Below are 27,999 nucleotides of genomic sequence, written 5' to 3'. Positions count from 1 at the left end.
CAAATACAGCTGAAGTCAGCTTTGAGATTGGCAGCAGGTGAACTGCGTGAATGATTAATTTATTCAGTTAGTTGTTGTCAGTAGAAGTTTCTTGCTTGTTTGCTCTTTGTTTTTGCCTCCTTAGCCTTTTCTCTATCAATATGCTATTAATAGAAGGAAGTGGATTTTATTTTTAGCATCTCTCAACTTGAAAAAGGAAAGCAGAATCAAACAATAGCAAATGCTGCTTGCCAGAAATACAGACAGGAATCCAAAGATGTGCTTTGGTCTCAGTTACTCGGTCTCATAAAAGAGTAATTTAACAACACGAAGGTTATATAGGATTAAAGCAAGGGTGTTGAACAGGAAATTTTTGCCGTATTTGAAAGAGTGGATTGAATAGTAGTACATTCCTAGCCTTCCTTATGCTGCAAGAGAAAATGTGTGATGTACTTTTAAAAAGAAAGCAATGATGATTTGAACTTCCTGAACCTGCAGGCATTTGGAAAAGCTCTCCTTGAAACTCTCCTGTGCCCGCAAGCTGTATTGGATCGTTAGTGAAAAACAGGGCACTCGACAGCTGCATTAACAAGATTGATATGGATAATACTAGTTGTTGTCATCATGGACAGGGAGAGGTGCTAGTCCGGCTGGAGGTAATAGCTGGGATGCTCTTTCTTGCCCTAAGGTAAGTAAAGAGGAGACAGACAAACTGGGAAAGGAAGGAGTGTGAGTAGGAAGAAAGAACAGAGTGAGCGGAAGTAGCTATGGCCTTCAAAGACATCCTACATGACGTACACTGACATGGGACAGTACAGCTGAATGCAGACCAGTACACAAGATTTGAGCTACTACATAAAGATCAGATATTCCTCCAGATTTTGTGACCCTTCTGTTGTCATCATCTGCTGCAAATGGAAAAGGAAGAGCAGCATTCGGAATGTATCACTCAGAACTCCTAAATCTCTCTTCTTCCACGTGGATTTTTGATCCTCTTCACCATCCTGACCTTGGATTTCCAATGGGTTGGGACAGACCTCCTCTAATGTTTAGCAAGCTTGCTTACTTGATATATTTCCCACCGAAGGGCAAATAGTAACACACTGTTTAGAATAATAGTCTTTTTTGGTTGCTCTGTTGAATTATTATTATTATTTTTTGCTTATTCAAGCTGTTTTTTTCCATATGACACGTTTGTTCCCTAAAATGACTAATTCCAAAATGCAGCATGCTCTTAAATATACAAACCAGTTTGTGTCTGTGATAGATGTTAATTTGTGACGGTCAGATAGAAAACACAGTTTGATTTGCAAAGAAGTTAATCTAGTGGAGCATCATATTTTGACCTCTTTGCCTCTGAAAGGAATATCCGTATTACGTAAAACCACACGCTTTGGAACCAGAGTGATCTTAATGGTTTGGAATGGTGTTAGCATTTGCAATAATGGAGATCTGGATTGCTGCTTTATGGTGCCTAGTGGAAGGACACCTCCTTCCATTTGCTGGGTTTTTTTCCTTCACTGAAGAGAAATAGGCATCAGAGAAAAACACTTGATCTAACTACTTGAACTTGCTTACACCGAACACAAAAATTCCACTGACAGAGTGTTGTATGGGTCATCTGAAATAGTGAGTTTCAGCTGTGCAGGTATTGGCAGTGGGGTCACAGCATGCTGTCTGTGTTTGTGGAGCCTGATACGTACATGTTCCGTTGGAGAGCAGCTTCAGAACTAGTAGTCACCTCTAATAGCATGCCGTGCATCTCAGTGCTTCCTTTGCTGACTTGCCCTCCAACTGGGATCTTCTGGGCATGCTTACCAGCAACGCTTCATGTTTGATACTGAAAATAACAGTTTTCAGTAGAGAAACAAATGAGAGGAACTTTCAGTCTCTTGGACCATTATGTTGAGGTAAGGGACCATCACACACAGGTGTTCCCCCACTACTTTCTCCTTCTGTCACCACTGAGGGCTGCTTCTCATTTCTGCCATAACATCTCTTACTGATTTCTGTCCATGGCTCCTGCTGAGCCACTCTTAGTGTCATCCCTTCTCTGCTTTTCCCATTCTCTTGTGACCTGTCACTAGTATCAAGTTGTTTTCCTCTTCATGATTTTCCCGCTTCTACTCAGTATCCTTCCTCCTCAGCTGATGTAGTGGAGACTCCAGAGCAGCCATGCTGCTTCTGCTGTAGGCCAGGAAGAGCTGTAAGTAAGCAGAGACATAAGACAAGCTAGTCAGACCTGCAAACCGTATCTAGCCTCTTCAGCCATCAGGGCTACACAGAATCGTAGGGTTTGGAAGGGACCTCTGGAGATCATCTAGTCCAACCCCCTGTGAAACTATACCCCTTCACTTCTGGTTTGGAAGTGCAGGAGCTGGCAAAGGTCAAGAGGGAATGTATAAAGATAGATTGACAGAAGAACTGGGAAAAGCAGGGCCTGAGTTGTGTGGGTCTTTTGGAATCTTGCTGAAACCGAGAAAGTCGTATAAAAGTCAGACGAGTCAAGGCACTATTACTCTCCCAAAGACAGGCCTAAGAAACAGGCTGCCTGTATCTCTGAATAATCACACCGATGAGAATTGATGTTTGTTTCTCACCTGAAATAAGCCACTTCTCTGTTCTGGAATGACTCACATCCAGATTTTTATTGTCACCTAAATTAGAATCTGCCTGCAGTCAGACCCAGAGCCATTTAGAGACTTTTTTAAGACTGTTTTCTTGTTAGATTCTGCAAAAACAATGAGTGTCACATAACAGGGTATCTGAGGGGCCTGCGTTACAGGGAAACCGGGACTGTGGAAAAGGCAGAGAATAATGGACTTTTGTTTACAGCTTCAGATCTATAGGAATGTATCATAAAATACAGTTATGTGCATGCCTTCCGCAAGTGTTCTCTGGTGGTCACAAGCAAACAAGAATGTAAAACGTAAGTGGAAACGAAAGCCTTTTATTTAGAAGCATGCTAGCTGTGCTCTGAGAAGCCATCTTCTGAGAACGGGGCCTCCCATGGTAATTACAGCTCTGCTTTACTGAAAGCATATTTTGTGGACTCTGTGTGGGGAGTGATAGTGCTCTGCAGAAGGCAAATGCTTGAAGAGCTCCCATATGTTTCTGATCGCATTTTAAGTCTAGACTCGCTTTATTTAGTTTTGTTTGCTCTGGATTTGCCTCGCTGAAGCTTTTGGGGACTTCTTTTAAAACTAAAAAAAAGAAAAAGCAGGGTGTGCTGCTTAGGTTAGAAATAAATAGAAAACTTTTCCTTTTAAAAACGTTTTGGTGCGGGGGTAAGAGTTACCCTCTGTTCAAAACCCCACTGAGCTGTTCAAAGGAGGAGCCTCTGCAGCAACATCAGGGAGTTATTAAATACATACTTCGTCCACGGTTTTCATTGGTAAATTCTTGATGTCTGCTTCATGTGTGCTAGTTAGAACTGATTCTTTCTGCAGACTCGTTTACTCAGCCCTGGGGACCTGTGATCCCCTGCCCCTTTAGCACTAACTTTTACAAACACTGCTTCCCGTTTTGGTTTTTTTCCTCCCCTAAAAATAAAGGGGGGGTGAGAAAAAAAAGAAAGGCAGACAACTCATCAGAGTGGTAAAGGAGCCCGGCAGTGAGCCTTAGCCCCATAACTACAAAGCACAGTGAAAATGCGTTAGACGATAAGCAAACAGGAATTAGCACAGAAGTGCCATTTTTATAAGACAGAACTTTCTATGAATCCGGAGCAGCCCTTTGCAGCCTGGGAGCGAGCAGCTCAGTGCTGCTGATGGAATCACTCCGATAACACTGAGTAAATGCGCTCTGTGCTGTCTCTCTGTGTCTCATCTTTTGGCTCCAGACTAAACATTTAATTGGGCTTAGTCACATATTTCCTCGCTGCCATGGCAGCCAGTGCAGCCGGACCTGTGGGGGGCTTGCTGTGCTGCGCCTGCCCAGCTGCACGTCCATGGGCAGGCTGCAGCTCCCTCTGCTGCTCTGCTTGCCGGCCTCTGCATGGCTGCCGTTTGAAGAGGCTGGCAGTACACACTTATTTAAGCTTTGCTCAGCTTCAGGTTCAGATAGCAGTTGTGCCAAAGCCAGGCCAGCCTTTCTCAGATCTGTGCTTTGGGAGGTGTCCACTCTGTTATCCTGGGGTGGCAGTTTGGGTGCCAGGCCCTGCACCGCTCCATTGCAGCCAGCCGTGATGTAGGGATAGGCAGAGGCATAGGGGCAGGCTTCTTCAGCCCCTGGGGCTGACTTCTCTTGTGAGACAGACAATTTTTGGGCTTGTCCGTTCCCTCACTTTTTGCCTTGAGCTCCAGCTCATGCTATCATGACTGCATGCTGGTTGCTAATGAAGGCTAGGTCTCTTCCCAAGCTGCAGCTCTGTGCTGGGCCATGCCTGGGGCAGTGGTCCGTGGCCCATCTTGTTGCATGACAGGCACGCAGACCCAGAGGCTGCCCAGGAGACTGTGAATGGTGCTTTTGCAGGTCTCCCAAGCCCTGCCTCTTCCCAAAGGCTGCCCATGCAGGTGGTGGAGTCACTGTTCTTGGAGGTGTTCAGGAGTCATGGAGACGTGGTGCTGAGGATGTGGGCAGTGGGCATGGTGCTGGTGGACTGACGGTTGGACCAGGAGATCTTAGTGGTCTTTTCCATCCTTATGATTCCACAATTCCATTCTATGGAATATCTGCCACTCCTCTGTAGGGTGCTTCTGACTTACAAAGGGCACATCCTGCTCCACCAGCCATGCTGGGATCAAGGAACCAGAAGGAAGCTCAGAGTAGCACCGTTATGGGATGGAAAAGAGGAATGGGGCTGAGGAGGTCTGTGCCTCACTGCATCCCTGTATGTTTTTGAACAGTTTTGGATTGGGCTTGAAGGAAAATAAAACATAATTGCCCAGGTGCAGCAGCAGCGCTGGGTCAAGGAGAAAAGAAGGCTCAGACCTGACTTTGATTCAGGTTTTGTTTGGGTGATTAAATCCAGGATAACCTCCCCTTGTGCCCTCCAGTTTCTGATCCAGCTGGGCTAAATAGCAATTTGACCAAATTACATTATTTGAACTCATTGTGCTGCATTCAACCTCGTATTAAAATGCATGCTTTGGCCTGTAACTTCTGAATTTGATATGAAGACAGCTGTATGCATTTTCCCTTGTTTGTAAATTGTATACACATGATATGATGTTTTCAGTAAGCGCTAAACAATGCAATGTGAGGCATTTCAACAAAGGAATAATTTAATGCAACCCAGCAGAAACGCCGAGCCTTAGAAGTGGTTCTTTATGAAACTACAAGTTTTGGAAATGGGTCCAGAAGACCTACACTGGAGCAACACAAGAAACAATAGTTAACACAGCAGCATTTTTTTCTGTAAGAAAAATACACCATGAAGAAATTACATTTTGCCTATTTTGTTTTAGCTTGCTGATTTAGCTGAGCACTTTGGCTGGCATGTTTTCTGTTTGCTGCGTGTTAGGGATTAAAACTCTCATTTCTTCACCAAAAGAGAATATTGTCATGCAAGATACACTTTAAGCCAAGCAAGATTTTTTTTTGGTCAAGTGTAAATTTGTCTCATGTATTCTGTTCCAGTTCAAAGAAAATTAACACATTGTTGCAGTCTTTTCATCTTCTATTTAGTTTTAACAGAACGAGACAATTTTTCTTTGTATGTTCTTCAGGGACAGGCAGTTCCTATGTTGACAGGTAGAGGACAGAGTAGGAGAGGGCTCTGTGGTTTGCCAGGGTCGCTGACAGAGTCTGCCATAGCTGGATTAGAACTGAAGAGCCCTTGGCTCTCCCTTGTTCAGATCACAAGCTCAGATTTATGCTCTCATGGTGATCTTTGTCAGTTTAGGGCACAGAAAGATCATTTGTACTTCCCATCAAAGAAAGTAGAGGGCAAAAACACTGATGGAATATTTTGGAGATTGCTGCTGGAGAGAGCTGAATACTAGCAAAGGGAACAAAGTGGCTGGGAGATACATAACAAGGCAGCATGAGGCAGGGGTGTCTGAACCAGTGCTTGAGCTAAGGGCCAAACAGGTACGTACCTCTCAGATCCTGTGCAGGCTCTGCATGGCAGAGGGGTGTTTTAGCCCAGAGGGAATGGAATATTTACGAAAGCGCTCCTCCTAACCAAGCTGATTTATTTCAGTGCCATGCTGATGTGGACCGTGTACCCTAAATGTAAGCAGAAATGTAAAAGGCAGTTGTGTTGTGACCAAAGATAAACTGATCTGCAGTGTTAGTAGGGTCGGTGTGTCCCTTTAACAGACCGAAGGAGGACCAGTTCTGTGCCACCACTTCTCTGTGCTGTGGTCCCAGTAAGACCAACTGTGTAAGAAGCTGCAGGTTTTTCTTCTGCATACAGCAGCCGACATTGCTGCAGGCTGCTTTTGTGAAGGCATCTGACAACCCTCACCATGTGCCCATAAGTCCATTCTGTGGCTGGCCAGGCTGGGATGACCACTGAGAAAATGAGAGTAATGATCATCCACTGCTGATTTCCCTGACAGAAGAGAGTGGCTGTGTCCAGAGGTTAAGCAGACTGTGAGCTGGAGAAGAGAGCTGTCAAATACATGGGAGAACTGATGCACGGCATGCATGCTGCAAACCCTTTGCTTTCTTCCTTGTGGGTGCCAGTATACGTGAAGTAAGATGGTTGTGTTTAGGTGCACGTGCAGGTTCATGTAGCAATCACAAAAGGTGCAGAGTTCGCTCTTAATGTTTGTGCTTACTGTTTCTTCTCTCTTTTTCTCCAGTCGAAGACCACCCCCCTCACCTACTCGGCCCACTGTAATTCGTCCGTTAGATTCATCCCTGTTAGACTAAATGAAGTTTCTGGCATGCCACTCATTGTTAACCAAATATGTGGAAGCAAATTGCTTGGTAACTGTTGCAATAACCAATGTATAGTCGCATGTATGGACGTCTGTAGGCAAGTAACCAATTTTACTGATATATCTCTGTCCTCTCTGTCCATTCTGCATTGCTTATGAGCTCTTAAATGTTTTGGGAAGGTCTGTGCTGTCTTGACTTTTCCTTCTGCAGTAGCTGATGTTAGCTAACATACTGACACACGTGTTCACCCAGGCACCCATGCTTACAATCCTATACAGCCAAAGGAGGACTTGAGTCTGTGTTTGTGCACATGTTGATTTTAGCTGCTTCTTTTTCTCTTACCTGCCGAAATGTTGCTTTTATTTGTACCTTTCATGTTTTCTATCACGTGCCATTTTGCAGTTGTGCCCACTTCCTTTGTTAATGGCTAAACCGAGCAGAGAAAAACATGGTTTCTTATCAAGCTCTTCTGAAGGCCTCGCTGTTTCATCTCTCTTGCAAGAAGCTTGCTGGAACACTGCTTCTCCTATAATTTTCTCTTATCTGAAGCTAAGTTTATAAGGAATGTCGCTAAACTAGAAGGGTGTGTGTGGGACAGTGTGTGCTTTACTTTCCGTCCTCTCTGCTGACTGATAGGCAGAGCTGGTTGGGTGGCTGGTAATGACCAGGCTGCAGCGTCCCGGTTTGCAAGGTGTGGAGCTGGCTCAGCCTGCAGCAGAGATGTGAGAAGGGCAGTTTGAAGAGCCAGTGTATGACAGAGCAGCGTGTGCCAGCTTGCTTCGTCCCCTGGTAGTGCTCATATCAGTCCTCCCACTAAACTCATGGGAAGCCTTATGTGTGAGAGCATGTAATATGTATATACACGCTGCATGGCAGGGTCCAGAGAACTGAGAGATGTATATATGTATAAATATATGCACAGTTGTAAATGGGCTACCAGTCCTCTGCACGCTCTGGGAGCTAGTTCAGAGCGACGGCCTAGATCTGCATCTGAGCTTCCTAAGGGATCCCGTTTGGGTTTGAGATATTTGCTCATGCCAGTCAATAAAGTTCCACGACGTCCACTAAGTATTTTCCCTTTGTGTCTCATGACATCCTACTCACCTCAGAGGAGGAGTCATTTTGTCCAAATACATGCTGAGAAATGCTCAGCTCTGCATCCTGGCCATGTGTTTTTTTTAGCAGGTGTTCATGTTCAGAAGTTCTCTGCCTGTTGTTTTACACTGTGTATTAATGTCATATAAAAACCTGTTGTCCTACGTGCATTACTGAACTTTACACACTTAGGGTCAGCATCAGTCACCACTGTAGTTTAAAACTTCTTGAGTTGACAGGATTAAAACAGAGATGAACTTCCCCTTGTGTAGTCAGAAAATATTAATTGCTGTTATTGCAATTATGGTTACAGATCCTTAGGCAAAGCGATTGGTGGTTTCAAAGTCCCCCACTATAATCAGTCTAATAAATTCGCTTATTGAAGCTGTATGTAGGGCTCCAGTATGGTGCAGCCTCGTGGTTAGGAAGAATCCAATCAAGGAGCCACAACCAGTGGGGATTTTGCCCATTAAATATTCCCAGGCTGCTGATGGAATAACAGTTTGTATTGGTTTTAAATGTACAGATGGAAACAAAATGTACAGAAGGTATACAAGTGAATAAGTAAAGGAAAAACTCACCAATGGTGGTGCCTTGACTGAAGCAGCTGAGGCAGTCCTCCCTGGTGAGCGATCTCCAAGAGATACTGCTCCAGTGGGAGTCAGCCCTTAAATGAGGTCTCAGAGGGGATGGAGTCAAGCTCCACCCCTTCCGGGAGCACAGCTACATCACTCTCACCTGTGCTCCCACAGCTGACCCCATACTTGCCTCAGCTGATTAATCAGAGGTTCAGGCTGTGATTACCAATCTCCCATACACAGTTATATTCACTACCGAAGCAAATAATGTTTCTGCTTGTAGAAGAGAAACAAGTTTGGGAAAGCATCATGAGTTGTATGTTAGCCCAACTTTAATTTTCTGTCAACCACGTACTTGTGACACACACCTGGGCAGCTGAGGTCAACATCCAAAGCGTGGGGAAACTTGTCAGAGCACCGGCATCGAGGTGAGCTCAGAAGATTGCTTAAATGGCTGCTGTTTGTTTGGGGAGTAGGCTTAGATCTTCCACACGGAGCACACAGAATCAAGGAAACAGTGGTTGTAAACTCAGCTACATTATTCCACCTCAGCCACAGAAAGTCACCTTAATTCCCTATGTTGGTATTCATTCAGTGCTATGGAGAGCCTGTGGGCTATGTTTATCCCACCTTATCCTAAGCACTAGGCTGAGTTGTCCAAGGTCTCCTATTTGTTCTGTGGAAAGAAAAGGGATGATTCAAGCTGGTGTAACTGCTTGGGAGATGAGGGTGGCAATGCCGGTACGTTAGGAGCCTCAATTAAATGACACAGGTCTCAACGTAAAAAGGTGTGTTTAAATCCTCTGTACTTGAGACTCCTTAATTTACTTTGATAACCCTTTTTGTCAAGCGTAAGGAAATAGCACAGCTCAGTGCAGGGGCCCCAGTGTCAGCAGCAATGCATTCTGTGCTCAGTTTTGAGCTCGTGGGGCGCAGAGAGAAGCTGCACAGCCTTCCCATCCTCTGCATCTCCGTCACATCTAAATCCAAACCTGCTCCTGAACTACAGAGCTTTGAGATGTGCAAGCTAATAATTGGTGTTGAGCACCGATCCACAGACTGATGACTTCACCTCGAATGTATCGCATACACACTTTTTAGAACAAGGTGTCTAGAATTGTTCCTAGGAAAAATGCTAATTGCTTCCCAATTCATTGCCACTTGCAATTGACTACATACTCTCCTCCCTAGCTTTGACCCATTTTCCTCGTGCTGTACAGTGCCTGGAATGTGTTTGTTTGTTCTGCTGGCTCCTGATTCTGGTAAGCTGTGTCTCTTCCATCCCTTGTTCTCAGAGGAGCAAGTGGCAGTAGTTTGCTCTGTGCCTGAAGGACAGGAGGAAGAGCTCACCAGTATATTCTCAGGGATCTGCTAAGGGGACTGGCTGGCTGGGACTGGCCCCGGCCCCTCTGCGGGCACCCTTACCCAGGGACAGCTGAGCCTGGGCTCCCATAACAGAGAAGCACGGGTTGCTCTCCATTTGTTTGATTCCCTCCGGCAAAGGGAAGATTGCCAGGGAGCAATGGAGACTCCCATTAAGCAACAGCAGGGTTTGCAAGCTTAGCGAGCTGGATGACGTGGGTAGCAGAGTTCCAGGAGGGTGCTTATCTAGTAACGCATGTAGGCTAAGCCTGAGTCTGTACCCAGAGAGCACATTCCACCTCACCTCCGTATGGCTGACCAGCAGCTGAGGAGCTTGCTCATGTCGTAAATAGCTCTTGGCCTTTAACCTCCAGGGATCTTGTGTTAGGATTAAAATGATTGTATGCTTGAAGAAAAAGCTTTTGTACATAGTTAATGTATGTTTGTTTTATTGCCAACCTCATTGCGCTTTCTGAGTAAGCCTCATAAAAGTAGATAATTATATTAAAGGAGATACATTAGAGGTTATAGCATTTCATGTTAAAGCATAACATAGAAGATATTACGTTCTGTGTTGCAGATAGCTACACTTCACAATGTGTACAGCATATTAAGATTACTGCCTAGTTCTGTCTTAAAATAGTCCAGACCTCCCAGATTCAAGGCAGACCAGTTTTGCACACATGGCACTGGGGAGGCATCGACTCCATGCTGTGCTCATGGCACGCTTCCTCCCGCGGTGGCATTGAACCTCCTCCCCTGGGCTCTAGCAGAACAACTCCCTTGTGTCAATGAATGTTACTCTGCCTGTCTCTCCTCTTGCTTTGTCTGCAGGCGAGCTGATACCGATGGCTCCTCCCGTCCAGACAGCCCTCCACTCTTGCTTGATATATGATTTGTCCCGTCTTGCTGGCCATTTGCTTTACTTCCTGTCTCTTTACTTTTCCGGGATGGTGTAAACAATGACTTCTTTTTGTAAGAAGCACACGCTTAATTTCTTACTGAATTTTGCTCTGTATGTTAATGCCCTACTTCGTACGAACCGAGACAGCTTTGATTTCGTAGTCTGTAAATGGTATCTGGTGTTGATCTTTCAGCACGGCGAGTCGGTTCTTGAAACCATGGTCATTACTGAGCATTGCATACACCTGCTGTAAACATGTTATGCTGCATTTCTGAACCTGAAATAAACTGTAACTCTTGATGGGCTTTTATTATTGCTTTCTGATGCACACGAGCGATCTCCAGTCTGGCACTCTGCACTCTGTCTCTGTTGGGACTGCAGTGAGGATTGACCACAGTGCATTCAGCATGCTGCCCTGCTTGGGGCTTGCGGTGCTGCAGGGGTGTTTTGCCGAGTGAATGCGTGTCAGGCAGTATGTGCTGTTTGTTTCATTGCTGGGAGGAGTGTGTCTGGGAGAGCTGAGCACAGGGCCAGACCGACTTCTCAGGAGCTGGACTAAAGCTGTGCATGTGGACATGTCCTGCCTGGAAAGGATTTTCCCCCAAAGCGGTTGTATATGAACATGCAGCTGCCTCAAAATGCCTTGGTTACTCAGTTCCTCCTTCAGGTTAGTGTGAGCCAAGTGAAATCGGTGCTCAGAGATGATCTGCATGGCACAGTTGTAACAGCAGGGGGCATTTCCCCACCAACCATCACTGTGCTGGTGTGATGAGCAAAGCACTCATATCCCCGTTGTGCTCTTTGTCATAGGCTCTAACGGATACACCTGAGGCAGTCTGTGCAGCCTCTCAGTAAACAGCCATGTCACATGCGTGTTTCTGCCTGGAGTATGTTACCTACCACTGTATGAGCTGCTTCCTGCCATGCTGGCCAGCAGCACACTGCTGGATGCTGGAAATGGGATGAGCAGCCACTCTTCTCCAACCAGGGCACTGAGCCACCTGCTGCCAGGGGTCACTCCTGCTCGTGTTAGCAGCAGATTGATGGCACTGCCATCACCCACGCTTTTCTCTTCCTGAGCAATCCCCCCTCTCCAGATACATGAACAAACAGATCCATCTTGTTTTATCACTCCTGATTTCACTTGTAAAAGTGAGAACAGCGTTTGGAGCATATAGCGGTGCAGATTCTAAGGCTGGCTGGGGGAAGGCTCTTTTGGAGGATATTCTTTCCTCCAAGAAAAGTAGAAAGCCTCTGAGCAGCAACGCAGTCGCAGTGTGATTGTCCTGTGTGACTGCCCAGCTCTCTGGCACTAGGACGTCAGATGGGAAGCAGTGAGGATGGAAGCTGAGGCTGTGCTGATAGCCAGCTGATTCTAATCTTGTTCTTTCCCTTTTCCTCACTGTGCATGGTCTGTGCCTTTTCCTCTTAACCCATTTTATTAAGATCATTTTGTATATGAGTCATTTTATTGTATCGTGACCTTTTGTTTTAAATCTCTCCTCCCCCTCCCCACGAATTTTGGGTTACTTTCTGTCTTTTTCCTAGGCGACCTCCTCCAGCCGTTCCAGGAAGATCAGCCTAACACACACTGTTGTTGTTGTTGTTTCATGCAATGTCTGCTTTTTGTCCAACTTTATCTTTAATTTGCACTAGTCTATTTGTAAATGAAAGATTTTATTTTCAGATGTCAATGATGAGCTTGGGTATAAAGGAAATAAAATTCTGGCTACAAAATGAACGTGTGCTGGTTTTCAATGGGAAGGTCTATCTACTCTTTCTCAAAAGGAGCCATTAGTGCTCCATGAAACCCCCCCCCAAATCCGAGGTGTTGAAGGGGAGGGATGTGCTGCTGGGGTTCCATCACCATGTCTGAATTCATTGACCACCAGGGCTGTTCATGTAAATGCCTTTGACTTAGCATCAGCAGAACAGCTTCCAACTTTCAGAGCAGCAGAGATTGCAAAAGGTTCCTGTAATGTGTCTGACGCACCAGCAGCACCTGACTTTGTGGTGAGTGGAAAACCTAAGAAGATTGCAGCAGTTTCTCCACTGATGAATCTGCACAATTGTAAACACGTTGCAGCTGCTCTGATGACCTTTTTCAAGCTAAACCTCTGAACTCTCTGCAAGCCAACTTCACTAGAGCATCCAGGCTCAAGTACCTGTAAGTAGTTACCTCTGGATTTCAGGTGAGTCTGACCCTGTGGTGATGAGTGAAAGATAAAATCTGGAATTTAATGTTCAGAAGATATGCATGTCCTGTGTGCTGGAGGAGGAGAAAGAATAAGTCTTTAACAAAAAGTTTAAGTTGATGGTTTTATTAATTGATTTATTTTTTTCTCACATGAAAACAATGGAGGGACATCTCACAAACCATAGTGATAAATCAGAGGGAAATGACATGACCTGGAGGCACAGCGCAGCATCAGGATTCCAGCCTGTTCTTTGAAAGGTACGAACAGAACATTTCTTTGTAGTAGAAAGGCTACAGTAAGAGCAAGGTGCTACAGTGCTGCTCTGAAAGCGGATGAGCAGAGGAGATTCATATCACATGTAGAAACCTGACAACACACAGACTGCTCGGTTTCAAGCCAGGTCTGACATTGCTTAGTTGGGGCTGATTTCAGTCCTTGCTGAGATCTCCTGTATCCAGGGAGCTGCTGCCCTGTTTACATGTGCTGGTAAGTGCCTGACTCTGAGTTTGCTCACAAGATAGGGGGTGCAAGCGGAGAGCTGTGGGTTTGTTCCAGTCTTTGCACTCACAGCTCTCACTGCTTTACCTCTGCAGTATGGCAAGGTTCTGAGAGAGGAACAGGTAGAAAGTGACTGGTATTTTAGTTGTACGGCCTTATTATCTACTGCAACCCAGAAAGTGTCGCTGCCTTCCTGTCTTCCAGCCAGCTTCAGTGCTGTAAGGCACAGAATTCTCTTCCGGGGGTGTTTTGTAGTGTTAAATACTTCACAGAAGTGATTACATTCTGCAGAAGTGTTTCTTAAAAATACTGCTGGAGATGGGACTCTGAACTTCATGGTTTTCTGGTAGCTCTTCTTGAAATCTCCCAGCTAACAGAAGCTGTTGGTGGTGAGTGTAGGAGCTTTTGTGCTGGAAAACTTTGGCACGTACTTTGCTATCAGCTCATGGGGTGACTTTTGATTTTGGTTGTTTCTCAAAGGATGATTTCAGACCAAAACCCAGTTTTGATTTCTTGCTCACTCTGCTCGTAGCTGTGGCCTCTCACAGCATGAACCTATGTGACATGCAGAGAAAAGCCTAGTGATTAGTGTGGGAACTGAAGAGATAAAAAGATCTTACCTTCAAAGACTAAAGCTTCACTGTTTCCAGGCTTTCCAGATGCTGTGCTCCCACGAGGAGGAGGGACAGGGGCCCCTGACAGCCTGTTGTGGCTGCTGTGGGTGGCTGACGCTTGCCTTTCCCTGCTGCAGATGCTGCAGATGGAGATTGCAGACAGCAGACATCAGCGACTCCCCCAGAAGCACGGCTTAGCCCTGGTCAGTGTCCAATGACTTGCATTTGGGCCAGGTTCAAATCAAAAGAAAATGTCCCGCTGAGATACTGTATCTCAGTGGACTTGGGAATGGCAACTTCGGATAAAGAAACTGCACTATTTTTGTAATGCAAAGAAATGTTTAACTCTTTAGTGTTGGTTGATGGTGATCCAGTCGCATGCAAACCAAGGTAGACCTATTTCTTTGTTTGGTCTCATCTTAGGCAACAGCCAAACCAGAGAACCGTACACTCGGGTACCAAGTGCTAACAGGGCATACAATTTTACTGATGAGTTGAACTGTAAGTTGAAATAGTTTTGTTCTGTAGAGCATATTCTGACCTCAGGCATAAGGACATACTCATTGTAGCCATTTATTGCCGCGGTGTTGCAGTGTGCAGTGCTGAAGGAGCTGGGCAGAGCAGGCGCCTGTGGCAACTTAATGAGATGGAACTGCTTGCAGCAGGCTGTACAGGACCAATCCTGCATCCTGCCTGGAGCAAGGAAGGTGTGGTGTTGCTGCATCAAACAAAGCCCAGGGAACTGGCCCAAATGCAAACGATTTTCAACTACCAGAGATAAGCCCATTGGGTTTCAGCTGTGGTTGAGGTGACCATGGCACAGACACCACTTGCCAAAGCCGACCTCCACTTGCCCAACAGGTCTCCATCAGCTTGAGGCGCTGTCTCCTCCTCCTCCTGGACGTGACCATTCCACATCAGACCAGGGAACCCGTGTGTCCCAGTGTGTGCTGGATTGCTGTGCACTGAGCAGCACTGGGACAGCAGCTCCAGACAAGCAGAGAATTCCAGGGAAGGTAAGAGCACAGCATCTGGATCCCTCGAGTCCTTCTCAGGATCTGGGATGAAGCTTTGTTGGGGCAGCAACAAAGAGACGCTGCTTCTCTGCTACTTCATGTGTTTCTAGCTCCCTTATTGCCCAGAGCCATGTTAGTCTGTGCCCATTGCCACATGGAATCATACCTGGATAAGTGGTGTTTGCACTTTTCCTAATCCAGAGCTGTTTTTTAAGAGTCTGGATTTGAGAAGAGTATTTTTTAGAAAACATTTCACTCTGGATGAATGGGTCTAGCAGAAACTATGCTTTCTTGTAGCCGATAAATCCAGGCTCCAAACAAGAACTCCAAGGCTACCTTGCCCCAGTTGCATTAGCCTAATGAACCACCAGATCCCTGCAACCTCCTTGGGCCACTGACAAGGGACAGCTGCCTCCCCAGCCTCATGTGCTGTGCCTGAAATGAAACAACTCCTGTGCACGCTCCATTTGTCACTGTTAGCCTGGGCATTGCGTATTCAAAATGGAGTCAGGGCGGTGCTACTTCTGAGATGCAGCAACTGGTAACTGCAAAGGTTTAGCAGTTAACAACAGTTTAAGGACAGAGGTGTTTGTGCAGCAACAACTTCAGGTGAACCTGACTGCAGATAGCATGGCCCCTACCAGGAGAGACATTAACTGCAGGAGCCAGGCAAGCTACTTTTCATTTGCTTCTTTGACAAACTGTTACTTCTTAAATGTGATTCAAGCATCCCAAAGCCTTGTCCAGAGATGGACTCTGTGAACTGCTGTGGATGGCGGTGTTACGGTGGCATAAATCTGATAGATTGGGGCACCCTGGTCACCAGCACCTGACTGACTTTCTTGGAAACCTCCTCATGAAGAAATAACCTTCTTTTAGAAGAACTGAAGAATGTCACCTTGATCGTCAGTATCTGGCTACTCTGCACTCGCTGTGAGCCTGGAGCACATACTCTAAAGCTCTGCAGGTCTCCTTTAATTAAAAACAAAATGAGAGCCAGTCATCTCCATGACAGCAACAGCAACATTTAAAACTTGGCAAGTTGTCATAACAAAGCAGCAGAGGTGTTGGGGGCTCTGCAGTGTGCTGCTCATTTCCTAAGAAGCTCACGGAGCCAGATGCTGCTTGCTGGGGTGAGACAACAGTGCTCTGCATGAGCTGTTTGCCTGCAAAACCCCTTCACACTCGATGGGTTCAATCAATGGATTCAAACCTGCACTTCTGCAGCAGAAGGGCTCCTTGCCCCTGTAACCTTTTGCCGTCCCTCAGTGTGCGTGCACAGCTGGTGCCACGTCTTACTGGAGAAACTGGCTGGGTGTTCTAAACACCTCCTTGTGCTGCCTCCAGAGTAGGAGGGATCTGACTCACACCGTCTTTTACTTTGGAAGGAGTAGTGCTTCCTCTTAATGCTAGGGATAAATACTGCAGGAATGAGCAGCTGCGGTCCCACAGTCTGCAGAGATGCTGGTGTATGCAGATGGACATGGCAGTGTGGCTGTGCATGCAAGATATGTGTGAGTGCACTCAGGTCTGTGAGTGCCCCTGTATTTCGGCCTCCTGCCCAGCACCAGGAAGGCTCTGGTGAGACCGGGAAGCCTGAGGTGCTGCAACTTTGGCCAAGTTCATGCTCTGCTGAACCACTTGCCTCTGGAAAACAACAGCACAGCAGGGCTGGCTCATCTGGAGATGCCCTCCAGTTTGACTTTAAGAGGACCCTCTGTTGTGGGGTGTGTGGAGTCAAGACACTGGACAGTTCCAGGAAGGACCAGCATGGATCCCATTACTGCTGCAGCACCCTGGGGCTGGGCGGCAGAGAAAGACTTTGCTTTGTGACTCTGGTTCGGTGGCTGGACAAAAATACTGCCACGGATCTGCCAGCACCTCCCTGCTCACCCACAGCCCAGGGCAGCCACAACACACACAGATGCAGTCCCTGCTAGAGTGCGAGTCTTTATTGGGTTAGGTGTCCCCTTGGAGCTGCGCCCCAAAAAGGCCCCTCACAGCAGAGGGCGCTGCTTCCCCCTGGCCAGGCCTACATGAGGAACCTGGACAGGTCCTCCTTGATTTCAGCCTCGTCCCATGGCCCATGGATGTTGTCCTTGAGCAGCTGCAGCCGGATGAGGCAGTAAGGGCAGAGGCAGGAGATGGAGAGCAGCAGTGAGGCAAAGAGCACAGCACCCACGCTGGAGACACTCGCCAGCCCCACAAGGGCCACCAGCGCAAACAGCACCGTCACCCCCACATAGCAGTACGGTGTCCGGGCCTTCAGCTTTTTCTGCAGCATGGGCCAGAGGGCAAAGATCTGCATAGCGAAGGTGACCATGACGAAGGTGTGGAGGGAGCGAGGCAGGCGGGAGGCCAGGCACACCGAGGCGAAGATGGCCATGTTGAGGGACAGCGTGCTGGACACGATGGCGGCGTTGGCGCCGTAGTTGAAGAAGATGAGGTGGCCGAGGAGCATGAAGGCCGACATGGCATAGATGGTGTCTGTGCTGATGGACTCTGTCAGCGTCTTTAGCACCGGTGAGAAGCCGTAGGTGAAGGCAGTGAACACCAGCGTGCTTTTCAGGTCCGCCCACCGCGTCCGCCCGCTCTCCTGCCGCCCAACCCCGGCGTCGATGGCATCAAAGAGGACGTAGCCAAGCAGAGAAGTGAGCAGGGCCGCCCCAAACAGCCCCTGCGGGCTCAGCACCCCGGCATCCATGTACCACCAGGTCACAACGAAGACGCACACGCTGCAGAGCTGCTGCACCACCACCCCCGACTCGAAGACCACGTTCCAGTACTGGTACTGGCGGGCGTGGATGTTCTTCCGCAGCTCTTCCAGGAACCGCTGGTCCACGTAGTTATCGGGGAAGGGCTGCCGCTCGTACAGCACCTTCTGCCAGCACCGCCTCGGGCTCGTCTCTACCTGCGCACAGACCATCCTCCCCACGGGAGGCCGGCACAGGGCCCCGCTCCTCCGCTCACAGCCCGACGGTGTCTCAGGGACCTGGCAAAGAGCAAGGTGCGGGTTAACCGCGATGTACGCCCCCGCTCTCCTCCCCCCACTCGGCCCTCCCGGGGCTCCGGCACAGCCGCAGGACTCGGCAGCTTGCCCAGGGCCAAAAGGCAGCGAACTAGCAAGAGCGGCCGCACATCCCTACGTCCCTCCTCCCTCCGAGCCGGCGATCCGTCCCATGTTCCGCCCCGCTCCGGCCGTAAGGACGCGGCACACCCCCACCCGGCCCCGCGCACCGCGGCCCGCTCCGCACCGCTTCCGCCGGGCCCGGCGCGGCGCAAGGGACGCCGGGGCACTCGGAGCCGCCCCCTGGCGGAGCAGCGCGGCCGTCCGCTGCCTCCGGGCTGGGCTGCTGCAGCCGGAGCGCAAAGGAGAAGGGCCGAGAGGGGCGGTGTGCGGGGATTCTCAGCGCCCGGTTGGAGGTGCTTGTCATCAGTTGGTACTTGTTGGGAAATAAAGTCGCTTACGAGCCGACAACATTTAGTTCACTCTTCGGGGCGGGTTGTTTTTGTCGGCGCTGTTCCCCGGATGCTTCCCACGGGGATGTGAGTGAAAGGAGCTGCGCTCCGACGTGGCAGAAGAAAGCTGTGCCGGGGGTGGACGCGGTGGGCAGGGAGCGCTGGGCACCCCCTGGCAGCCCATCCTGCTGCTTTCTGCTCGCGTTCCGGGCTCTCGGCTCAGCACCCACTGCTGCCCGCAGCGGCGTCACAGCAGGCTGGGTGCCTTCACCTGGGACTGCTGCGGGTGACCGCAGTGCCTCGGGAATGGGAAGACGTGGCACCTATTGCTGCCACGGTGCGTTCGTGCCCCTCTGGAAAACACTCCGCCCGCGGTCTAAAGGGCAGCTCAGCCCTCCAGGTCTCCCAGGCTCTGCGGGGAATGAATCACCTGCCTGCACAGCAGACCTGGGTCTGCGGGACCAGCCACGTCACCGCCTGTCCCTGCCAGCCGGAGGGAACACGTGCTGTGGAGTCACCCCTCAGCCCACCCAAGGTGACGTGGCCTTGGCAGGGACGGCAGAGCAGCTGGGAGAGGGACGTTCCGTCACACCCTGAGCGGTGCCGGAGGTCAAGGATGAGAACTGCTGTGTGTGTCTTCATTCCGTGCAACAGGATCTCCCTCACCAGCTGCAGGGGGGGGCATGTGGACCGCAGAGTGGCTCAGCCCTCATGCAATGAAACACTTGGTGCTGCTTCCCATCCTGCCACACGGTCAGCACTGAGGAGCACTTGTGGTTGTGTTGCCATAACCTCGGCTCTGAGGGACCTGACGGCTTCCCCACCGACCCCACCTGTGTTTCAGATCCACTTGGAGCTCACTGATAGCCACTGTGTTGCACAACTGACCCCGCTGCAACGTGTTTATTTTCTGCAGGGCTCCTGCGCTGCAATACGCTGCTAAAAGCTGTTTGGAAGCCATGCTGGAAAAGGTGACAGGCTGGGATTTAAATAGCTGTGACTGATCTAGGCCTCTGCTGAAGGTATTTGAATACCAAAGTATTCAGAGGGCTCCTGGGTTGCCTCGGAGCATGTCTGCATCTTTCCACAGTGGGGCCAGTGTGTGTGGTGCTCCTCCAGCACAGCTGTGCCTTGCTTGAGGACAAGCGTGCCAGAGGCTGTAGGGACAGGCACAGATCCTGCATGTTCCCACATCCCTCAGCTCAGGGTCTCCCTCATCATCCCACAGCTGCTGAGCCCAGCGTGCACCAAGTGCATGCATTCTGTGTCCCGGCAGCGTGGGCTCATTCCTTCTCGCTGCCTGTCCTGAGCTGGTGCTGTGCGGCAGGTCTGGCTGCAGGCAGGTTCTGCCAGGTGCGGGCTGCCCGTGAGCACAGCTATGTGCACCCAGGCTTTGTTTGTCTGAACTTCCATCCCTGAGCTTTGCCCTGTGACCCTGGAGCCGAAACCTCCCTTTGGAGGAATGTTTTTGGGGGGAGGTTGGTGTGGCTCCAGCTGCTGAATTTTTCCATGACCAGAGACTGTCTCCTGACTTACATGGCCCCAAAGCATTTGCTGTGGCTGCTCTCCTGCAAGCACCAATGTAGGGATTTAAGTCCTGTGCATGGGGGGGGGGGGGGGAGTTGGAACTAGATGATCTTTAAGTTCCTTTCTAACCTCGGCCATTCAGTGATTCTGTGACACCAGCCCTTAAGCTCTGAAGCTGCTGGGTGGCTCACATGGCTGGTTGCCTGGGGTCTGGGATCTGGGGCCACATCCTGGTCCCAGGGAGATGCCAGCATGCCCTGTGTGGCAGGTGCCCTCACCATGGGCAGGCCGTGCTAAAGACAGATGCTCCTGAGCTCTCTATGCTAGCGAGGGAGTGCTCTTCTTGATCAGACCTTCCTGAAGCTGCCCATGAGCCCTGTGAGCTCCTCCTCAGCATCTGCCAGCACCTGGGAAGTCTGGAAGACTGTGGTCTGCAGGGTGAGGATTGCTGAGCCAGCGGCGGGGGAGAAGGATGGAAAAGGTGCTGTGGAGGCGGGGCAGGAGGGCTGTGATTTGGAGGGACGCACACACAAGGATGTGAACTCTAGCTGTGAAACTGAGCTCCCCAGCGCTGGCATTCCCCTGCGGTCAGCACATAGCTGTGAAACCTCACGCCCAAACTCCCCTGGCACCCACGCTGGGAGAAGAACAAGGTGGTCCTGCTGGGACGCCCAGTCGGATTGAAGGGCAGGGGACAACTGGTTCCTGTTCTGAAGGAGCAGTCTGTGCAGTGATGGTGGTGGGAAAGTTTTTGTTTTTTCATTAGCTTTTCTTTATCATTTTTTTTTTTCTTTTCTTTTGAAGTCCATAGGAAATTGCCTCCAAGAATGATGCCAAAGACGTGCCCAGTGAAGCCTTTTTTGGGGTTGTTTCTGACTGTTCCCCTTCGTTTTGCCCTGAAGTTGAAGCATGGAGATGGGATTTGAGGTGCCGGTCCAGCTGTGCCATGATTGGTGACAACACATGGAGAGCTAGAAGTGGTAAAACTCACCAAAACTCAGCCCCTGGGGAGAGGAAAGCAGACACACACCGTTGGGAGGTGCTTGCCAGCTCCATTCTCATCCAGCAGCTGATTCCAGAGCACCCAATAGTTCTGTTGCGAGAGCAGTGTGAAGGGACACGGTGCCTCCCCACAAGGTTCTTACTGTCTGCCCAGGGGAAGGTTTTGTTCTTTGGCTGCACAGTACAAAGCAACCCAGAAATAGACCAGAGGAGACTGGACCAAATGAAGTGAGTATGCAAACAGGTCATCTTTTGTAGGAAGCACAGATGGGGCTGTTTCAGAAATACGAGCTGAAGGCAGTTGTGGGCATGGTGCCCCCGGCTCTGCCCTGTCCGTGTGCTGTGCAGGCACCATGCTCAACAAAATGCGCATTCTGACAGCCCTTCTCATCCCTTGCTCCTGTCTAGTTTACATCTTGTGTGTTCCTTGTGCCACTGCTAAGGAGCTGCTGGGGACAGCCCCAGCCCTGGGGTACCCACAGGTTTGTTTTTGCCTTGACAAAGTGACACAGCAGAGTGATGTACCACTCTGCTGCTTTGCCTGCTTTGCCCTTGATTTGCATTAGGGCATGGAAGGGAAACCAGCACGGTGTTGTGGTGCTGGGCGCTCTCCTGGTCCCTCAGCTCATTGTGGGCAGTTTCAGGCCATGCTGTCCTCCCAGAAATAGAGACAAAAAACTGGCCTATACCTCCGAAGCAAACTTTTACCATTTCTCAGTTTCTGTGATGAGGTTTAGTTTCTCTCTTCCCAGGTGTGTACAGAGGGTGGCTCCAGCAGCTGGGTGCCACAGAGCAGCAGCCTCTGCTCTGGAGTCACCCAAACCTGCAAGGCCAGGGATGTGCCCTTGGCTGGGCTGCAAGTGGAACATTGCCAGGGCAGTGGCAGGAGCCCAGGAGGTGTCACACTGGTCACTCATCTGCTTTGACTATGCTGGGATGCAGAAGCATGTGGAGTCCCCTCTGGACGCCATAGCATTACCTCTGCCCCAAGCACAAGTGCATCGGGGCTTTAGGAGCTCTGGGACCATGCCACAGTCTACCTGTGCCAGACATCAAGGCTCTAGATCAGGGCCGGCTGGCCAGAGATGAAAGCAGTCACTCTCCCACACAGGGTCAGGCAGTCCCTGCCAAACATCGCTGATTGCAGTCCCCTCCCCATCTGCCTAGGAGAGCTTCCCACACCCAGATGAGGGTCATCTCTTCCCTGCAAAGCAGAAACAGTACAAAATCATGCAGATGTGGGGGGCTCCTTGGGGGCAAATGTAACTGCGGGGACAGGTTTGTGTTCAGAGTGAGGGAATGGCTCACTGCCCCATCTCAGGGTAACAACCTGTGAGCATCCCTTAGGATCACACAGGACCAGCCCAGGAAGCCACAGGTCTCAAGTCATGGTGGTCAGGCAGGGTCCCTGTGAATGGTGCAGGGGCTGAGGAGATGAAACAAGTGATATCCAGCAGTGCTCAGCGCTGCCCTGCATTAAGCAAACATAATGGGGCTCTGCACAGTGTGCCTCTCGGTGACCCTACCCTGCTGTATCTGCCCTTTAATCAGGGTCACTGTGACCGCTGTCTCACATCCAGGAGCCTGGAAGCCCAGAAGCACAGTGTGCCACGCTACAAGCTTGAAGCAACACAGAGGACAGCTATGGGAAATCGGCATGCGTGCACATTTGGGATCGTATCAGAACACAGGACCAGTGCTACTGACAGCCACAGGCCCCATGCCATGGCGACATCTCCCTAACAAAAGCCTCAGGGCGAAACAGCAGTTATCAGCTGTGCTGGAGGCAGAGTTTCTCCTGTTCAGCTCTGCAAGGAAAAAAGATTCCAATCTCACTTCTTGCACAGCTCATTCCCCCTCACTGGGAGCCCTGCTGGAAGGTTTTGGCTACCCGGATATTTCAGGATTGCTCTTAAAAGTTTTACAGTGTTTTGCTGGATCCTCCCCTGGTGGGGGGAACAGCTCAGCTGAAGTTAGAGGAAGTTATCTGAAGTGATCTTGCAATTTATAGCTCTTCCTTCACTAAGTAAGAAACGGTCAGGAAATTAAACAGGAAATTGCATCTGGAAGGAAAACTCAGACAAAAGTTGCGTTGTCAGAACAGGCTTAGGAGAGGTTTGTTTTATTTTAACTGGTAAGGGGCCAAGATGAATAATCAGAAAAGGAAGGAGCCTTGTGCAAATTAAATCACACGTTAAGAAAGGAAAAACACTCGGGGGGGGGGGGGGAATAAAAAAGCTCCCTTTGTGAAGAGAAGGTGTGGATATTCATTGATAAATCAGGCTTAGCATTTTCATCAAACAAACACTCGGAGCTGCTGAAACACCACAGCCCCAGCTGGCAGCTGCATGGCAGCGTGGCTGCCTGGCTCTTGGCACTGCCCTCACTGCACTCTGTCTGCATGGTCTTTCCCTGTGAGAGAAGGGGCAGCCACCGAGTGCTGGGCACGATGCAGCTGCAGCAATCCTCCCAGCCAGCCACGTCCAGCAAAAGCAACTGAGATGATGGGAAGAGAAAATATGGCTGTGGGCACCGCTTGACCTTCTGCAGCACTTTTTCAAGACTCCCAAGCAAATATTTGCTCCTAGATCACCTATGTACATTGTTCTGAGTTAATTATAGGCTCCAGCAGGGAGATTGGGTAATCCGCCTTGTTTTTTTGTACCATTACATTCCTCATCTTATCATTGTTTGAGATGCACGCTTAGTTAGTGCTGAGCCACGCTGGTATGTCAGGGCTGATGACCTGCAGCCTCTGCCTGGCTGATGGCATCGAAGATCTTTGGGCATACATTGTATCTCATGGGGAGCGACTCAAGGATCCTGCCTGCTCACTGTCATGACTTCCTGAACTGATCTGTCCTCCCTGACTGCTCTTTAATTGTGTTTGGTCTAAGCTGCATGTGATTAATCCCCTGCTGATTAAGCGGACTGTAACACATGTGGGAGATGTGCCAGCCCAGAGCAGCCACACGGGCTGAGCAAATGTGGCTTCAAAACCTTTCCCTCCGCGATCGAAAGTTCCTGCCATGGAGGGACCTGAAGGAAGCAGCTGCGGCCAAGGCTCACATGTCACACCTCTCCACAGCCCTTCCAGCATGATTTGTGGCCCAGTTACAATAGCTGTGGGTACAATGTGTGCTGGGACTGAAGCTTTGAGGAGATTCCGACCGCCAAGGCACCTCACTGGGCTCAGCTGGAGGACTGCAGCTTGGTTTTACCCAAAGGGAGAACTTGGAGCTTGATATACATTTCCGAGGGGGCATTATAACAAAGGGCCACCCTCCATTAGAAACGCTGTTGTCCGACTTGGCAGCATGTCTTGCAGCTGAGTGCTTTTCTCCGGCCATCTTGCCCTTGTCAGGAGGAGGCTGAGCAGTTCTGCTGCACAGAGCCCCGCTGAGGCCATCCGCCGTGTTATCTCCTGTCCCTGCAGGAAGGCACGGCAGCACAGAACAGCACGGAACCAAGGTCAGAAACGTGGCCTGGAACTTGGCAGGCTCAGGAACTGCATCACAGGGCGGCCCCGGGAGGGAGGTGGCAGATGGGTGCTATGGGTGCTGTGGCTGAGAGCGTCATTCCCCTGTGTGCGCCAGGGCCCTTTCCCCTGTGCCATCACCTCAGAATGGGAAACCCACTGCCATCACATCGCTGGGTCCACCCTTACTCTTTGTGTAGCGGTTACAAATGGAACAACGGTTAACGTTTCTCTGTCTCTCTCTGTGCCCGCACACCCGCCGGCTGCCAGCGCTGATGCCCGCACAGACCCCTCGGGCTCACGGCCGCCCGCAGCAAAATGGCCGCCGTCCCCTCGCGCCCACCGTGGGGCGGCCGCGTCCCGCCGGAACTACAGCTCCCAGCAGCCCCCGCGCGCCGCCCCGCACGGCCTGCCGGGAATTGAAGTTCTCCGGCCGCCCACCCTCGGGCCGTTTTCCCGCTGGGGTCCTCAGTGAGAACCAATCAGCGCTCGCCTCGGCGGGGCGGCCGGTGGAAAAGCCCGATCAAAGAGATCGAAAAGAAAAAGCCGGGTCAGAGCAGAACTCCGTTCCTTAACGCGTCCCTGTCCCGGGGGTAGCGCTGCCTCTCGTTCCTGGCGGACTTGCCACCAGCCGCCCCGTGTCGCAGCGGCGTTTCGCTCTACAACGGCCCGGCCTACGCGGACACCTCAGAGAGGTCCTTGGGGGGGCGGGGCAAGAGAGGTCCGCTCTCTGATTCGCCGCCGCTCTGGAAGAGAGGAGCCAATCCGCGCCAGCAACGGGCGGTGGGGGGGGCGGGGCCAACCCTATGCGCGCAGGCGATTGGTGGCGGCGGTGCGTGGAGCGTGACGCGTATCCTTCCAGCTCAGCGCGTGAGGGGCTGCGGGGCGGGGGGAGGGGCCGCCAGGCGGTAACGGCCGCGCCGGAGTTGCGTTACCGGCCGCGCGCCTCAGCGGCCGCTTCCCGCGCTTCCCCCGCGCTCCCTCCGGCGGGGAGGATGCGCCGCGTGTCCCCGGCCGCGGCAGGCAGACCGGGGAGAACATGAGGGAGCCGCCCCGCCGGCTCCTGGCCCTGGGCTCCTGCCTCTTCCTCTGCGCCCTGCTCTGGTGAGTCCCGGCCCCGGCCTGAGCGCGGCGACGGGGGTGGGGGGAAGAAGAAGAAGAAGAAGATGGGGCTCGGCGGGAAGGAAGGGCCGGCACAGCCCTGCCGGCAGCGGATGGGGCTGCGGGGACCTCCCGCTGTCGGTTTCTTTCCCTTCAGGCCGAACTTTGGGCGCGTTCTGCGGCGGATCGCGGCACCCCGTTCTTCACAACGGTTTCCTGCGTCCGCTTTGAGTCTCGTTGTGTCGAGAAGCTCCGTTCGTTTCTCGCATCGGTTGTTTGGAGCTGTTTCCCTCAGCCGTTCCTCCTCCCAGCATCTCGCGTGCTTTGTTTCTCGGCACCCTTAAGAAGCGACCTTTACTGCAACACGAGAATATAGCCGTGAGATTCTTAAACTCGGGCCTGCTTTGAGCTCTGTGAGGCGGAGCGATGCTGCCCAGTCCACAGCAGTGTGCCCACAGCAGGTGTGAGCAGCCCGAGCCGCAGCAGCTGCTGGAGGTTTCTGATGGGTCGCGTTAAAGCTTCCCGTGCACTGTTTGAATGCTCTGCTAAAGTCACGTTGAAGTGCATGTTGAAATGCTCTTGAAACGTGTGGCCGTCTCAGCTGAGCCTTGCTGGGTGGCTGTGGGGAAGCCCAGACACCTGTCCGTATGTACTCAGCTGGTTGCAAAACTCCCACTGCCGCTTGCATGAGCGGGTTGTCCAGCTCTTGGTTTGTATCATCGCGCTTCTGGTTTCAGGAGACAAGCAGCAAGTATGAAAACAGCCTGCAAGCTCAGTTCTCTTGTTTGTGTATCTAGTGAAGCTTAAAAAGAAACAGAATCTTCTCCTACCTGTGATGATCTGGTTTGTCTGTCTCTGGGCAGTGTCTGGGCACTGCTGGAGGGTTACAGATCTGATAACCTGTTTCTGCAGTGAGATATGCTGTTAAAGGTGCTGTTCTCATGTTAACAATACATAGAGTGACTCTTCTGGTGCTTTTAATCTCCTGTTACAACAGGAGATCTATTTCATATGGATAAAAGAATATCGCGTGTAGCCAGCTCTTTAAATGAGATGCTTGGTCTGTAAAGCTTGCACTGTGTGTCCCAAAGCTCTTGCTGTAGAAGTTCAGATTGTGTTCAGCATGCTCACCCTTCTTACTAAGGAGCTGCTCGATTAATTCAGCTATTGGTGAGGTTACAACTCGAGTTCTCTGGTCTGTTGCACCAATGCTAATCCACGTGAGATACTTGAGGATTCTGTTTGCAGAGTGATACTGCAGCTGTGTTTCAGGAGCCACGTCAGGTGCATAGTTGGAAAGTGTCAAAGTCTTCCAGTCTCGCGTTGTTGCTGAGCTACGTAACCATGATAAGTGCCTTTCTCTTGTTCCCAGATAGAAGATGGTCACTTTAATTTACGTGAGCCATTATGCAGCTCTTAAAGCAGTAAATAGTGGAAGGCTTGGACTGCTTTACGGATGTTGGCGTGAGCGGCAGATGTTGACTTCTTAAACCTAGTTGTCTTGAAATGGAACCTTGGAAGGATGTCAGTGCTGGTAGGAGTGGGGCTCTTCTTACAGGTCACAGTGATGAGCAGAAGGTGATCAAAGTGAAACAAAGCAGGACAACGTGGGACAAGCAGAATTACTGTAAGAGTGCTCTCAAGGCCACTTAGACTCCTTCTTACCTCGGACTTTGATTTATTCCTGGATAGGTGCTTGCTTCCTTTACTTGATGAAATGAAACTTGAAATAGCTCCTCCAATGGAGCAGTACTTGTTTGGATAAAGGTGAGCGATGGCAGTGATCTGACAGCTTTCCAGTCAGCTGAAAAACGTGGCTGTGCATTAGGAAACATTCAGAAGCAAGAAGGTTGTGTTCAGGGACTCGTCAGCTTTCAATAAAGGCTGCATGGTGCTCGTTGGGAGTGCAGGGTCACTGGTACAGCCCTTAAGACTTCCTGAAGCAAACTGCGTGGGGCAAACACAGCTTTCTGGGAAGCCTGAGCCAGCGAGGCTGTAGCGGGGGGTGCAGAAGAGTGGAATAGCTGCAAGGTTTTAGATAAATATTTTCAATGGAAGTAGGGCTTGGAATATACAGCTCTAAAAATAATCCTTGTGTGCAGGTTGCAGCTTGAACTGTGTGACAAATGACTCCTGTTCTTCAGGGCTTCTTGTTTTGTTAACCCCTTTCTGTGGATGCTCGTTCACTTTTAAGACATGCAGTGTTTCATAGTTGGGTGCAGAGGGAGCTGAGTATGTGGAAGCTCCCATTTGGTGCTGTGTGAGACCAGCCCTTACAGCTGTTGGAGCAGGATCCTGTGCACATTGTTCTGACACCAGCTTTTGCCTACTGTCAGCATTTGTTTACCACATTAGCG

General features: G+C 50.3%; 3 protein-coding genes across 10 annotated transcripts in view; 2 read left to right on the top strand and 1 right to left on the bottom strand.

The window, feature by feature from the left end:
* The window catches only part of DNM3 (dynamin 3), a 165,983-nt gene extending 153,501 nt beyond the window's left edge, over positions 1 to 12,482 (top strand). For 3 of the 4 annotated variants that reach the window (XM_072342572.1, XM_072342575.1, XM_072342574.1), the window contains one exon: positions 6,732 to 7,880. In XM_072342572.1, the coding sequence (XP_072198673.1) occupies positions 6,732 to 6,801 (70 nt within the window). In that variant the 3' untranslated portion in view covers positions 6,802 to 7,880. Of the gene's footprint in view, positions 1 to 6,731; positions 7,881 to 10,679 lie in introns of those variants that run through there. The other variant, XM_072342573.1, reaches the window with a different exon arrangement.
* Positions 12,483 to 17,012: 4,530 nt separating this feature from the next.
* On the bottom strand, positions 17,013 to 18,825 carry PIGC (phosphatidylinositol glycan anchor biosynthesis class C). 3 transcript variants are annotated; one of them, XM_072343290.1, is made up of 2 exons: positions 18,806 to 18,825; positions 17,013 to 18,067 (listed from the first exon to the last, which is right to left on the bottom strand). In XM_072343290.1, exon 2 carries the CDS (start codon positions 17,999 to 18,001, stop codon positions 17,108 to 17,110), a length of 894 nt encoding a protein of 297 aa, XP_072199391.1. In that variant the 5' UTR covers positions 18,002 to 18,067; positions 18,806 to 18,825; the 3' UTR covers positions 17,013 to 17,107. The 3 variants fall into 3 exon arrangements, with proteins under 3 accessions (XP_072199391.1, XP_072199389.1, XP_072199390.1); XM_072343288.1 differs by lacking the exon at positions 18,806 to 18,825 and adding an exon at positions 18,330 to 18,746; XM_072343289.1 differs by lacking the exon at positions 18,806 to 18,825 and adding an exon at positions 18,313 to 18,361.
* Positions 18,826 to 25,435: 6,610 nt separating this feature from the next.
* The window catches only part of SUCO (SUN domain containing ossification factor), a 37,315-nt gene continuing 34,751 nt past the window's right edge, over positions 25,436 to 27,999 (top strand). For all 3 annotated transcript variants that reach the window (XM_072343517.1, XM_072343516.1, XM_072343518.1), the window contains exon 1: positions 25,436 to 25,645. In XM_072343517.1, the coding sequence (XP_072199618.1) occupies positions 25,581 to 25,645 (65 nt within the window). In that variant the 5' untranslated portion in view covers positions 25,436 to 25,580. The remainder of the gene's footprint in view (positions 25,646 to 27,999) is intronic.

Source organism: Excalfactoria chinensis, chromosome 8 (assembly GCF_039878825.1).
Source record: "Excalfactoria chinensis isolate bCotChi1 chromosome 8, bCotChi1.hap2, whole genome shotgun sequence".
NCBI classification, from domain to species: Eukaryota; Metazoa; Chordata; class Aves; order Galliformes; family Phasianidae; genus Excalfactoria; species Excalfactoria chinensis.
This window is presented reverse-complemented; position numbering and strand designations above follow the sequence as displayed.